The sequence below is a fragment of the Ambystoma mexicanum genome, chromosome 1p (assembly GCF_040938575.1).
Source record: "Ambystoma mexicanum isolate Mex_15411 chromosome 1p, UKY_AmexF1_1, whole genome shotgun sequence".
NCBI lineage: Eukaryota > Metazoa > Chordata > Amphibia > Caudata > Ambystomatidae > Ambystoma > Ambystoma mexicanum.
Window position 1 is genome coordinate 401,979,023 of NC_090921.1, and position 12,407 is coordinate 401,991,429.

A 12,407-nucleotide genomic window follows, 5' to 3' on the forward strand; every position below is an offset into this window, starting at 1 on the left:
GTGAAAACTTCCTTACTTCTATATTTCTCAATTTTTTTCTGAGAAATTGTTTCTATAAGTTAATGCAAATCAGAACAGTGATGGCTGTAAGGTTTTGAATGAATTAAACTCTGGAGTTGCTCTGGGTAACCCTGCATTATAGGAGAGAAACAATGTGCAAACCAGGCTAGATCCCACCCAAAAAGTGGCAGTCCAATTAGCACTACAAGGTCACAACCCTTCTGCAAAAGAACAGAACCACAGGCATGTTTCCGCCCCACTGCACATAGTCCATGCGGTGGGGCTTGGGTCTCTAGGTATGTTAAGCTGGAGACCCACACGTCTCACTCAGGGCGACTTTAGCAAAACAGGTTACATCCCTTATGAACAACACCAGCTGTGGTCTCAGCAAGCAGGATGAAAACTATTGTCTGCCGGGTTGCCCAGGCAACAGCTGAGGGTTCAATTAAGTGAAAACTTTTCAACCATCAACCTTCAAGTTTGCATTCTAGAACTGAGAGTCATATGCCAGTCAGTCGGTCTAAATGCTTTATTCAGCAATTTTGCCATTAGCATACAAAATATTTTTAAAACATTGCTGCCGAAAGTCATTGTTAAAATGGATTTCTGAACTCTGACCTGGTGGGCAAAGGTTCAGAAGGCCAGCCTAGTTTCTTGGAACAGGGTAACCTTCTGGACAAGCCAGGCCAATCAAGGTAGCATTGGGGACGGTCAAGACCAGGTTTCAGGAGGGGTCAGTGTGACTGAAATACCTCGAATAAGCACACAGAGTAAAGGACACTACAAATCACTCTCAGACAGGTGTATCTATATTAAAAATGTAAGTACATTTATTCAAGGCCTTTGAAATTTAACACACAATTATCAATACAACAAACCAACACAACACTACTATAATACACATATACAATACCAAGTGGTGTAAAGAGCTAAAAGCACAGAATGGGTCCACAACCTAGAAGGGAAGGAAGCATGCAGTGCGAATAGTCTTTAGGCAGTTCTTCATGAATTAAACCCCAACTTAGAGGCAGTGCAGTCTCTACGAAGATAGGAGCCTAATGCTCAATGTACTTTCAAATGCTGGTGCATGCGATAGTGCAGAGGGGTGAAAACAGGGTCTCTTGCAGGGGTTGTAGCAGCTCAGTATGGTGGGTAAGGCAATGAAGAACAAGTTCCCACTATTCGTGGAGGGTCTCCGCAAAAGGGAAGAACAGGTTCCAGGAGTTGGGAAAGGTTCGATAGCACAGGTTATCTGTGGAAAGGAGAGTGGCCCTCACGGGACACTTATGCGTAAAAGTGGATGGATGCGCTAGAGGCCACCAGTAAGGGTTGCAGGTACTCACTGACCCCCGGCGCTCCTGATCAAACTTCGGCAGTCGAGTCCACTTCAGTTGCAGGTTCAAATGCGGCAGTTGTGCGGGTCTGCAGCTTTCAGCAGCGAAGTTACAGCGATGATTCCCTGGTGGGACAGTGGCGATTTCTCCGCTGTTGGTTGATGGATCAGGCCAGTTTCACTATAGCAGGCTTCAGACCTCCAAGGGGCACAGCAGCAAGGCACTTGCGAAGTACGTCACCACGGGTGGGCGACACTAACCTTGTGTCATCCGGTTTGGGCGCTCTCTCTTTATTCCAGACCTGGGAATGCCAAGTGTATGAAATTTGGTGTGAGTGCCGTGAACACAGAGCTTGCGATGTACAAAGTTTTAAGGGTCTCCTCAAAAAGGTGGTGGTGTCAGAGCAAAGGTCCTGCGCAAGCTGGTCAGCCCACCGGTTGGTCTAGGGACACTTCTGAGAAGGCTTACTTGCAGGGTTTGATGAAGGTGCCGGGAATAGTTGGTCCCACTATTCTAATGTAGTCTAAGCGTCCTTGCAGACCTTCTAGTTCAATCAGAGGCAGAGGTGTCCAGCAGGACAACAGTGGGCTCAGCGGGTCACCAGTGGTTCCTGGACTCGGCTTCTTAGTTTCAAGATACTTGGATCCTATCCTAGGTTCAGGGAGAACTCAAGAGATCGACCTTGTTTGGGTGTTTGGGGCCTGCGCTTATCCAGAATCTCCTACGCGCCAAACAAAGAGGACCCAATGGGAGATCTGCTCACATACTTGTGGAATTGGATAAAATGAGGAGCCTGGGATTGTTATCATTAGAGAATCATAAGACCCATTATTAGAGAATCATTAGAATCACCATTACCCAATCATTACTCTTTTGCTATGGAATCATTCCATTATTGCATTCCGTTTAGTTCTGATTAGTACATTGCTGAAGTAGACACTATCCACATATTAGACTGTCACCTTTGTATGCATTTGCAATATGCTTTTAGAATGATACTGTATGCATATAGTGCTTGCCATTTAGGAGAGAAACATGCTGCCACTTTGCACTTTTGCCATTTGCAATAGAATGACACTTGCATATATTTGAAGTGCCATGATTGTGCTTTAGAGACACGGTATATTTGTATCATGATTTGCTATGGATTTATGATTGCATTAGAAATAGCGCTTAGGCTGAGAGAAATGCATTGCTTGCACTCTACACACAGTCATATTTGAAATGCCATGAAGAGCCATTTAGAATGACACATTGTTATGCTTTGTAGAGACACACGTAGAGACTGTATGTATGTATGTATGTATGTATGTTGAGTCACTTAGAATGAGTTTGCATTATAGTGCTTGGAATCGTAAACACTAGGAAGCAATTAACACAAGGCCTGAGCCATTTTCTAATGGAGAAAGACAGGAGTTGGGTTTGCACTGGACTCAGCACGAAAATGTTATGGTACACTGTTCGTAAACATTGGCAGAGAGACACAGATAGAGAGAAGGGAAGCTTATCAGCTTGGCTGGTGTGCTTCACAGAGACTGCGAAGGTGGGGGCTGCTCCATGAGCATGATAGAGAGATGGGAGAAGGTGCTTTTGCATGAGAGAGACGGGGCCTAAAAGAGCATTTTGTGATGCCAACAGTGGAGTGAATGCAGAAAGATGGGGAAATAGATGATGTTTTGCACCAGACACAGAATGGCCATGAAAGAAAGATATGATGTTCAGATGTCATGCTGACAGCAAACAAAGTGACAGGACATGCCGTGCAAGGAACACGCAGACTGGCAGGCATTTTGCTGAGAGAAAGACATTCTTAGAGAAATCATGGAGAGATATGTGCGCCATTGGAGACTATAAACAGAAGGGCTGGAGAGAAAGGAGTTAGCTAGTTCGAGGGAGTTCGGGAGAGTTGCAGAGAGTTGGCTGGAGATGGTGCAAGACGAGATGAGAGAGAGAGAGAGAGGTGTCTTGGTGCAGCAGAACCTGATGGGGCTCTGATGAGATAGCGAGCTTGGCAGTTGGCAATTACCAGATCTGAGACCTGCCACTGACTGCATAGAGGAGAGGCCTGGCAAAGACAGAGATGGAAGCACATGCAGAATGGGAAGTATGGTTTTGGCCTAGGCTAAACTGATGGAATAGAACACACACATACACACACAAAGAGCTTTGGGTGAAGGGGAAAACCAGACAGGGGATTGTGTAAAGTGAGAGTGTGAAGATGGTGTGGATTGGTGTGAATTGATTTGCCCATGAGGTGATGGATGCTAGCGCTTGCATCAGACTGCATTAGAACCACACACTTGCAGCACAGGCTTGCATTAGAAACCTAAAAGGTTTATAGTTAGTGCATGGTAGCTTTGCACCAGAAGCATAAAAGTTGCAAATTAGACATAGCATTAGAACTGCCTGCATTGTTATGCATTATGCTTAGCTATGTGATCATAAATAAATGTATCCCATTGTTATAATTGAATTGATTCATGTGTTTTCTTGTGTCTTGTGTCTTATGTTGTTATTCTGTTGCCAGTAGTAATCTAGGAGTAAACACAGTGCACATAGGGCCTGATACGAATGCAGCCAAGTGGGGGTATAGTGATCCATAACCCCCTAGGAGGTTGTCAAAGATTGTCTGAGACCGGAGGGTGCTTGCCCACGGGGGAGGGGGGAGGGGGGGGCAACACGATGTTTAGGGATTTGGTTTTTCCAGACTGACATACATGCACCCCAGACGTGGACCAATCAAAGACCACAGTGGTCACAGTCATTGACAGCACACCAGACTCTCTGGCACCCAGGATTTGTATTGGAACTAGACAGTCCAGCCCCCATCCTGGAAGCACACACACAAGGCATGCAGAAGCCTGCGAAAGCTTGGCGTGTCACGGGAGAATGCATGCTGAAATAAGGACTGACCCGGGTAGGGCCGTCCTGGGGTAGGCAAAGGGGCAACATGGCCAAAGGACAGGACAAAAACTTGTGGCATGCCCATTTTGGAGCCAGGCCACCTTCTTATGCCAGAGGCGGGAAGCACGGTTTGCATGGCCAGAAAGGGTATGCAAAAAGATAAGCTGCCAACAGTCCTGTCCAAGACACATCTGCACTTTTCCTAAAAAATCCAATGAGGGAGTCTAGGACCTTTGGAAATGAAAGGAAGACCCAAGCGCACTGTACTGTGAGGTACATTGTGCACTTGTAACATGTTGCAGAAAAGTTGCAACATTGGAAAGGACTAAGGGAAAGAAAGTCTTTAAAGGCATGTCAGTTTCCCCATAACAAAGTGAGTGAAAGCCCAGTGGAGTGCAGCTGAAGGCTATGCTTCATTGGAAAAGTCAGACTATGGTGTTTAAACAGCAGAAAAAAGTTGGGGGGTATACAACTGGAGGGAAAACCTCACATAAATGGGAATCTTTCCTAACAGTCATATGTCACTGGAGTCTCAGGAATTACTTGATCAATTGACTGATTAACTTAAAATATTCATAGCACACAACCCGTGGATAGATTTTGGTACATGCAAAAGGCAGTGCCCCCTTCTTACAGAAAAGGGAGCTAAGTGTAGCTGAGAAGCTCACCCAACTGCCATCTCGTACAAGTGTCATATGCGTTGCAGTGAAGAATACAGGTAATCAGTTTGTTTTCTTTGGCATTTTTGGGAAGGAAGTTCATTATGTGCATCATACTACTGCATTTTTAACAGTAAACCAGTTGGTGTCCTATGAGCTTTTACCATAGAGCCATATTTGCCTTTTTCACGTGGAGGACAACTCTCGTTCATATCTGCAAGGTTTGTCATGCTCCCTGCATGGATTCCATTCAGGGTCTCGTTGCACTGCTCAATAGTTTTGTTAACTTCTTGTTGGCTCTCTTGGAGTTGGCAGAGTTTAGTTCTTGCCTGGATGGAGGTAAGACAGCTATGTTAGCAATACATTTGGTATGCAGCAGTCATTTTTGAGTTGCAGTGATAGGTATCATGCTAGGTTAGTGACAGAAATGAATCAGCAGACAGCTTAAACAGTTAAAATAAAAAAACAGGTATTAGGAAAGCTTACTCCAAATGCAACTTTCCCTCTGTATTTGTGGATCCCCCCCAAACATTTTGCTTTTGTTACAGTATCCTGACCTGACTTTTGCACGTGGAGCACAGCGTTCAGTTGCACTCCACTGACATGTCCGTCAGGCTATCAGTACTACGAACTTTGTTTCTCTCAGTCTTTCGACTTTGTTGCCGATTTTGCTAACATTTTATCATTATGCAAATTGCATTACTGCACCACGCAATGGATTCCCTTAGTTTTCTGGCCCTAGTCAGCCCTTTTTTGGTGATAGTACAGTGTGCCTAGGAACAGACTGGTGGCAGCAGCAGCTTTTCTTTGTATTTTTACACATTTTTAATGAGCCATACCACGTTTGGCTCTTAACTGTAGCTAATATCCATCATGGCCGTGCCACAAGGTCTTTTCTCTGTTCCTTTGGCCATTTTGTCCTTTGGACTTTTCCTGGGTCTGCATGACCTGGGACTTCTTTATTTGGGAATGCAGTTGCTCCAGAAAGCCGTTTCTTTCGCGGGCTACTGCAGGACACGTGTGTGGGTATCCAGGACGTGGGCTGGGACAGGCTGGTCCCAATCCACACTACTGGTACCAGGATGTCCAGTGTGCACGAGAGCATGGAGACCCCCAGTGGTCCCTGATCGGACCACTGCTGGTGTGCATGAGTGGGGTAGATCACTTCATTGGGTGACCGGGTGCGAGCACTCGCCAGACCTTTAGATATGAGGAGGGGTGCTTCACTGGAAAAGTCAGACAAGCAGATCAGCAACAGGTCCAAACTGACCTGTGGACAGAGCCAAGTATCCGTAAGAGCCAAGCAGAACAAAGGACTATCCTAAGACACGTTGAAGAAGGTTGGCACCCTGAACCCGCCGTTGTCCCAGTAGTGCCCTGCTTTGCGCTCGATCTCAAGAGACCTGCGATGGTGCTTCGAAACTTTGTAGTGGTGGGAATAATTACTCTCAATGCCTCCTGGTTGCCCTGCAAAAGAGTTTGTTCGGAAGTGTCAGTGGCCCATACAGTGGATGGTCCAGCTCAAACCTTGGCCACCGTGCCGGAGGGTTACATGTCAAGACTTTGGTGAATCCTAACTTGCACAAGAGAGAAGGCTGCATCAGATTGCAAGAGTTGGCTGTTCCTGCGTCACTGAAGGCGATTTTCCTGCGTTCCACCCTTGGGAACTGTAGTTCACTCAAGGTTAGCACAAGAAAGTTAAATGGGGAGCCCCTAGGGCAACCCAGCAACAACAGGCACTTATTGCCAATAAGTTGTTAGACATGATAACTTTAAAAAGACACTATGGAAAGTCTTAAAAATGACACCCATAAAAAGAGTTAAAGACAGGTGAGTGTGGAAAAAGGTTCCCACTCACTGAGGTATTAATGGAAAATATCTCACTAGAAAAGCAAAAAGTTCTGGAGTTGAACCAGGCAAGGAAGATTTACCAGCCCTGTGGAAATCTTACCTAACAAGGCGGTTTTCCTGCGTTCCTTCTTGTGCCCTGGGACCAGCTGAAGCAGTGTTTTATTTGTTCATCACCCAAAACAAGAGTTACAGCTCGTATTGCAAACCGGATCTGCACCTGCACACGCAGCGTCTGTGCACTTTTAAGCCAAAACAAGGGAAGGAAATCGAACCTCTGACAACCCCTTCCAGACCTGCCAAGTTTGTACCAAAACAGAGCTAAGGGCGGTGAGTACTGAAATCACCTACAGATGGCTCCGGTGGCTCCTTGTTCAGCCATAACGTTTTGAGGATAGGGGATTCCTTGTAGTCTATCCTTGGCTTGCATAGCCTCTGCTTCCTAAAGTCCTCAGAAAGTTGGGAATAGCTTTGTTCATCGCAGCAGATCCTCCCCTGACTCTTGGAACCTGTTTTCATCCTTCAGAATTCTGTCCCTAACTTTGCCAACTTCCTAAAAAGGTACTTTGTGACTTTTACGCAAGACAGAGTGCTTTTACGTTCCCCTCAAACATGGAGTACAAGTCTCCATTCATCCTTGGGTTGCACTTATAAAGTTCGGGTTTTTCATTTCTGAAGATTATCTCTATGCTCTAAAGATTATCTGCCCCTTTCCCTTACTCGTATTGGTGGAGTTTCTAACTGTATCGAATTGACTCCATTGATTGTATATATTTTACATAGTGTGCTGCTTGTGTGGTATTTTGCTATTGCTTTTCATTTTTCATTTGTCTTTATTCTTGGGCCTAATACAAGTATATTTTCGTATAGTCCTGTCTAATGGTAATTCTTGGTGTTTAACTTTGTGTCCCCATTGAAGACCTCTAATCACCCTCACTCCTCCCGAGATTTAGCCTTGACTGTTCTCCAAGCTACCGTGAATTGGTCTGGCTATCTAGCCAGAAGTGTCCACTGTTTCACCAATAAGGGTAGCCTACTAAACATCTGTCTATAAGACCAGAGTTTAGAAATCCATTCTAACACCAGGCAAATTGGGACAGTGGCTGTAGTTCAGAAGGTAGTTTGTAGGTTATCAACTTGTAATCCACTATTTATACCGAAGGTCAGCGTGAGAGAATACCATCTGGTGATAGTACGGATGGCCTTTCACTTTTTTGATTTGTACAAATACAATGATGCAGGTAAATCTATTTCTGAGAGTGAGATGGAACAATTAAATCCCATTTTCATAATGCTCCCCATCAAAAAGAATAATGTAACTTGTGCCATGTTGCTACAGTCTACTGATATCTGCAGCAGCTGCTCTGAAATGACAGCACAGCAGGTTCAAATTTCATATGCGCATTCCTGAAGAGCTTCTTGAACACAGCCAGAGGGAGCTTTTAACCGTCAACCCTCTATGGTTCACCTTTTCCCCATCCTATGATGTAGGATACTCAAACACTTTACCCCTCTCCCCTTTTCCGACACAAACACTTTCGCACACCAAGCAAGACAACGCGCTAACACCAGAGCTGTTTACCTGACATGTCCCAACACAAGGATCAGGCAAAGTCAGGCAATTGACCAGAATCACACACACCTAAAATCCTTTTCCCCTCCCCACAGGGATAAAAGGTGGAGCATGAGAGCACAGGACGAGCAAGGCAGATCGCACGAGACAGCTATCCAAACACGGCTGTTCAAGAGGAGGAGAAAGGCGGCGAGGCTCGAGAGGGTGACAAGGAGAGATGCAACCTTGGCCTTTCCAACCCAGACCCGCGAAGCCTCTGCACAAGGAATCGTAAAACCACGAACAATAGCTAGCGATATGTTGCAGCAGATGTCAATGGTAGACTGAGCATACCTATGCTGATAAGCAGGACAGCTAGAGACGCCTGCTACCATGGTACCATCTTTGATGCCAGATACTGAAAGTCGAGAGGAGAGCCGATAAGAACTGTGTTGAACGAAAGTTGCAAAGTGGCAAATTACGGGAAGTTCAAAGAACTGTTAACATTAAGGGGAAAACCAGCTGCAGAGAGGTCCGGCACTGTGTGGGTGCTCACTCGAGAGACTCTGGTTGATCCTACATTTGTTGAAACTACAAATACCAGAAGGCCTTGGGAGAGCTGCAGGAAATGGTCAAAGTGGCCATATAGGGGTCTAGCAAAATACTCTGTACAGTCGAAAGGCTTTATCGACAAATCATTTGAACGCTAAGGGAGATGAAACCCGCTTAGTAAGAAAAAAGAAAGAACATTGTGATGACAAGAGTGAACCCGATGGAGGAATGTCCACAGTGCGTTGTTTAAAAAACTTGTGAATGTAAAAATTGAGATTGTTTGGAAAAAGCTGTAGTGAACACGAGAGAGGCAGGCAAACATGAGAAGGGTCTGAGCCTGGAAGAGGGGGACCCAGGGGTGAAGTCATCACCCAACGTACATTGGAAAGTAACTTTTTTGTTTGTTATTTTTTAACACATCAGTTCCTCAGAGAAAAGAGACTTTTTGTAGAAAAGAGACTTAACCGCCGAAGATCCCGATACCGGAGAATGGAACAGCCATCTCGTGCCAGGAAAGCTCGAGAGTGTGCTATGCTCTTGAGTCCCCCCTTGTCTCATGCTCAAAATGTGGGGAAGGGAGACCCCAGGCTTCCACATCCTGACTTATCACTTGTGAACACTTCTTTCTTTCTTGTGACCACTATCCCACACTCTCTTGTATTTAGTTGTAAGGATTGACAATATATATATTTTTATTATAGGCCCTTTTATTTGACATGACGCCACTAGGACTGCCTTATTATTATTGGATGGTCGTAGCTTGCTCCCGTCTTAGATTTAGATTAAGCATTTTTCCAAACTGCATATACAGTTTCATAAACACCATTGAACTGTAATCACTTGTGTCTGGCTTTACTGTTGCCACCATGAGTTCCTTACAGTACACACAACAACCACGTAGGACCTTGTTAAGGTGGTCTTCAAGAATCTGGCCAGGTGGACAGATTTTAGGAGTCTGCCCCAGCTATGGTGAACAGGGAGCTCTGAGAATTTAGCCAAACCCCAATCAAGGTAGCAACGGAGAGCAGTCAAGGCTGTTGAGGAGAGTGTGATCATAGTCCGGGGCCCTCAATGGGTCCCCACAGAATGGCACACAATAACATAGCTTAGACAGTCAGTTATAAAAATACAGTTATTTATTTGGGGCTTTAGAATACACTGAAAATGAAACTTGCAGGTAGCATTACCACAACACTTCACAATAGAAATATCGGATACATTATTCACCGTAATCATATTTCTGATGCTTGTATCTGCTTAGATTCACATGCTGTGCATAGGCCGACATCTAGTGGAAGCTGCAGAGTATTACAACTGTTGTTTTCAAAACTCGAAAAGGGACGTCGACAGGGCATGCCAGTAATACTATCCCTAGTGTGACGTCCACTGTAACTATGATCCCTCATGCGTCTAGGTCCCTCAGATTGTACATTTTCCTGACATGAGGTAGCATGAGGTGTAGCGTGAGTACAGTTGCATCCAAGCAGATACGTATCAAACATGCTTGTAGGCATCCATGCCCCTTCTCTCCGAGAGGAGGAAGGGTGGGTCGCATGTGAATCTAAGCAGATACAAACATCAGAAATACGATTACGGTGAGTAATGTATCCCTTCTGAGGCTTGTGGAATCTGCTTAGATCACATGCTGTGCATAGATTAGCAAGCAATGGAAGAAGGAGGTGGGATGTGAAGGTTGATGAGCAAATAAATGTCTTAGAACCGCTTGTCCCACTTGTGTATCTGTCTTGGAATGAGTGTGCTAGGCAGAATCCTGTGCAGTTCCCTTCGGGAACACTGCAAAAAGATTAAGACTACAGGAGTAAGCAGTAAACTCAATTGGTAGCAGTCTGCACCACCCAGATTTACCTGGTAGCTGTGGCTGAGCAGTCAGACGTCTCTCACGAATAGTAGGGCAGTATGTAGAGTATACACAATAGGGCCAAAACACAGTAGAGCAAACAAACACTGACCAGAGCTTTGTATAAAAAGGATACAATTATTTATTTAAAACACACTTTATGGCATATACTAGCACTCTCAATCAAAAGCAAGTTAAAACATAGTCAGGTAAAGTATACACACCTCCCTTAATAGTTATCAGACAAGTCAGGTTAAAACACTACTATTTGTTAGAACAGATGTGAGCGCTTAACCAAGATGGCACTCTGATAATGTAGTTAAAGGGAGAGAAAAGGGCAGAACATAAAAGAGAACACAGTTCCCAACACTTAAAAGTTCAGAGCAAGGGGAGAAAGGCAGGTTATACTGTAGAGCCAAAGTTCATAGGCCAGGCCCACTTTAAATGGAGCAAAGCGAAATGTGCCCAGGATCACGCGGTTTAAAGTGCACTGACAGTCTTTGCAGAGTGTTCAAAAGAGGTTGGGGTGATTCAAAAGATATAGTTAGAAGGCATGGAGCCAACCCAGTTTAGAAGCCAAGCATTTAAGGGACCCCTTTACCAATCTGTAGAAAGGGAGGCCAGGCAATAGACAGTACCTTAAAGAGAAAGGAAGCTCCAGCGGGGGCAGTTGTTCCTGGCAGTGGTTGAAGTTCATAGTTCCGACCAGGGAAAGAGAAGATCTCGTCGAGGAGGGAACAGGGAGTCATTGCACTGCACAGGGATGAAACCAGCCCCGGAGTTCCCAATTAAAAGGTGCAGTCCTTTTATTCGCGGTCAAAAGTGGTGAGCTTGGCAATCAGGCCGCCGGGGGGCTTGGCACGGGCGATTCGACCAAGAGACGTCTTTGGAAGGCGAAAAGGGCGAACTGGTTGATCCCACCAGCTCAGAGGAAGAAGACTCGTCCAGCAGAAGATCTTCTCTTGTCGTCGGGAAAGTGGTGAGGTAGTTGCAGCAGGGTTTCACCGGTGGTATCGTTGTTGCAGATGGCTCAGCTTCTTCCCTCTTCGGATTCTTGGGTCCTGTGGCCACTTCTGAAGTTCCAGTCCCAAAGGCCCTGCTTTTATGCAGAAAAACCCCATTCATCAGCCTAGCTGTCAATCACACATGCTAAGTGGTGAGCCGGGCGGCTCACCACTGGGCCAATCAGAGTAGAGTGCGACTTGGGTTGCCGAGGCAACGTAGTCCAGGGTGCCAATACCCCCCTCCACCTTTCCTGTGGAACCCAGACAGAGTGGCACCATTTGGAGGGCTTCTGTGGAGAAGCCAGCCAAAAAAGTGGAACAAAGGGCTTGACCTTGGTCAGAGTTACAGAGACGGACACAAACGCCATTTTATAATCGAGTTCTGGCAAAAAGACCCAACCGGTGATTTAATATTAAATAAATAAACCAGCGGTATCTTTAACATTGCACCAAAAAGTGGTGCGTTTAAATTCAATGGGAAAATCCCATAGAGAATATTCTGGTGGAATATTTCGCGTGGTAACCACTGCCACCAGCCAGAAACTCGACAAGGGGGGACTGGACAGTGCCCCCTTGAAAACAGACCCAGGGGCAATCGAATTACCCTTTACCAGTACTTCCACAATATGATGGTTTGTACTGGTTCTGTTCACAATTTTGGACTAGTAAAGCCACCGGTGACTTTACATGCCCTGG

General features: G+C 45.5%; 1 protein-coding gene across 10 annotated transcripts in view; it reads right to left on the reverse strand.

Moving 5' to 3' along the window:
* EPS15L1 (epidermal growth factor receptor pathway substrate 15 like 1) overlaps window positions 1-12,407 on the reverse strand; it is a 2,005,341-nt gene that overhangs the window by 774,008 nt on the left and 1,218,926 nt on the right. For all 10 annotated transcript variants that reach the window (XM_069649173.1, XM_069649176.1, XM_069649175.1 and 7 more), the window contains one exon: window positions 5,062-5,226. In XM_069649173.1, the coding sequence (XP_069505274.1) occupies window positions 5,062-5,226 (165 nt within the window). The remainder of the gene's footprint in view (window positions 1-5,061; window positions 5,227-12,407) is intronic.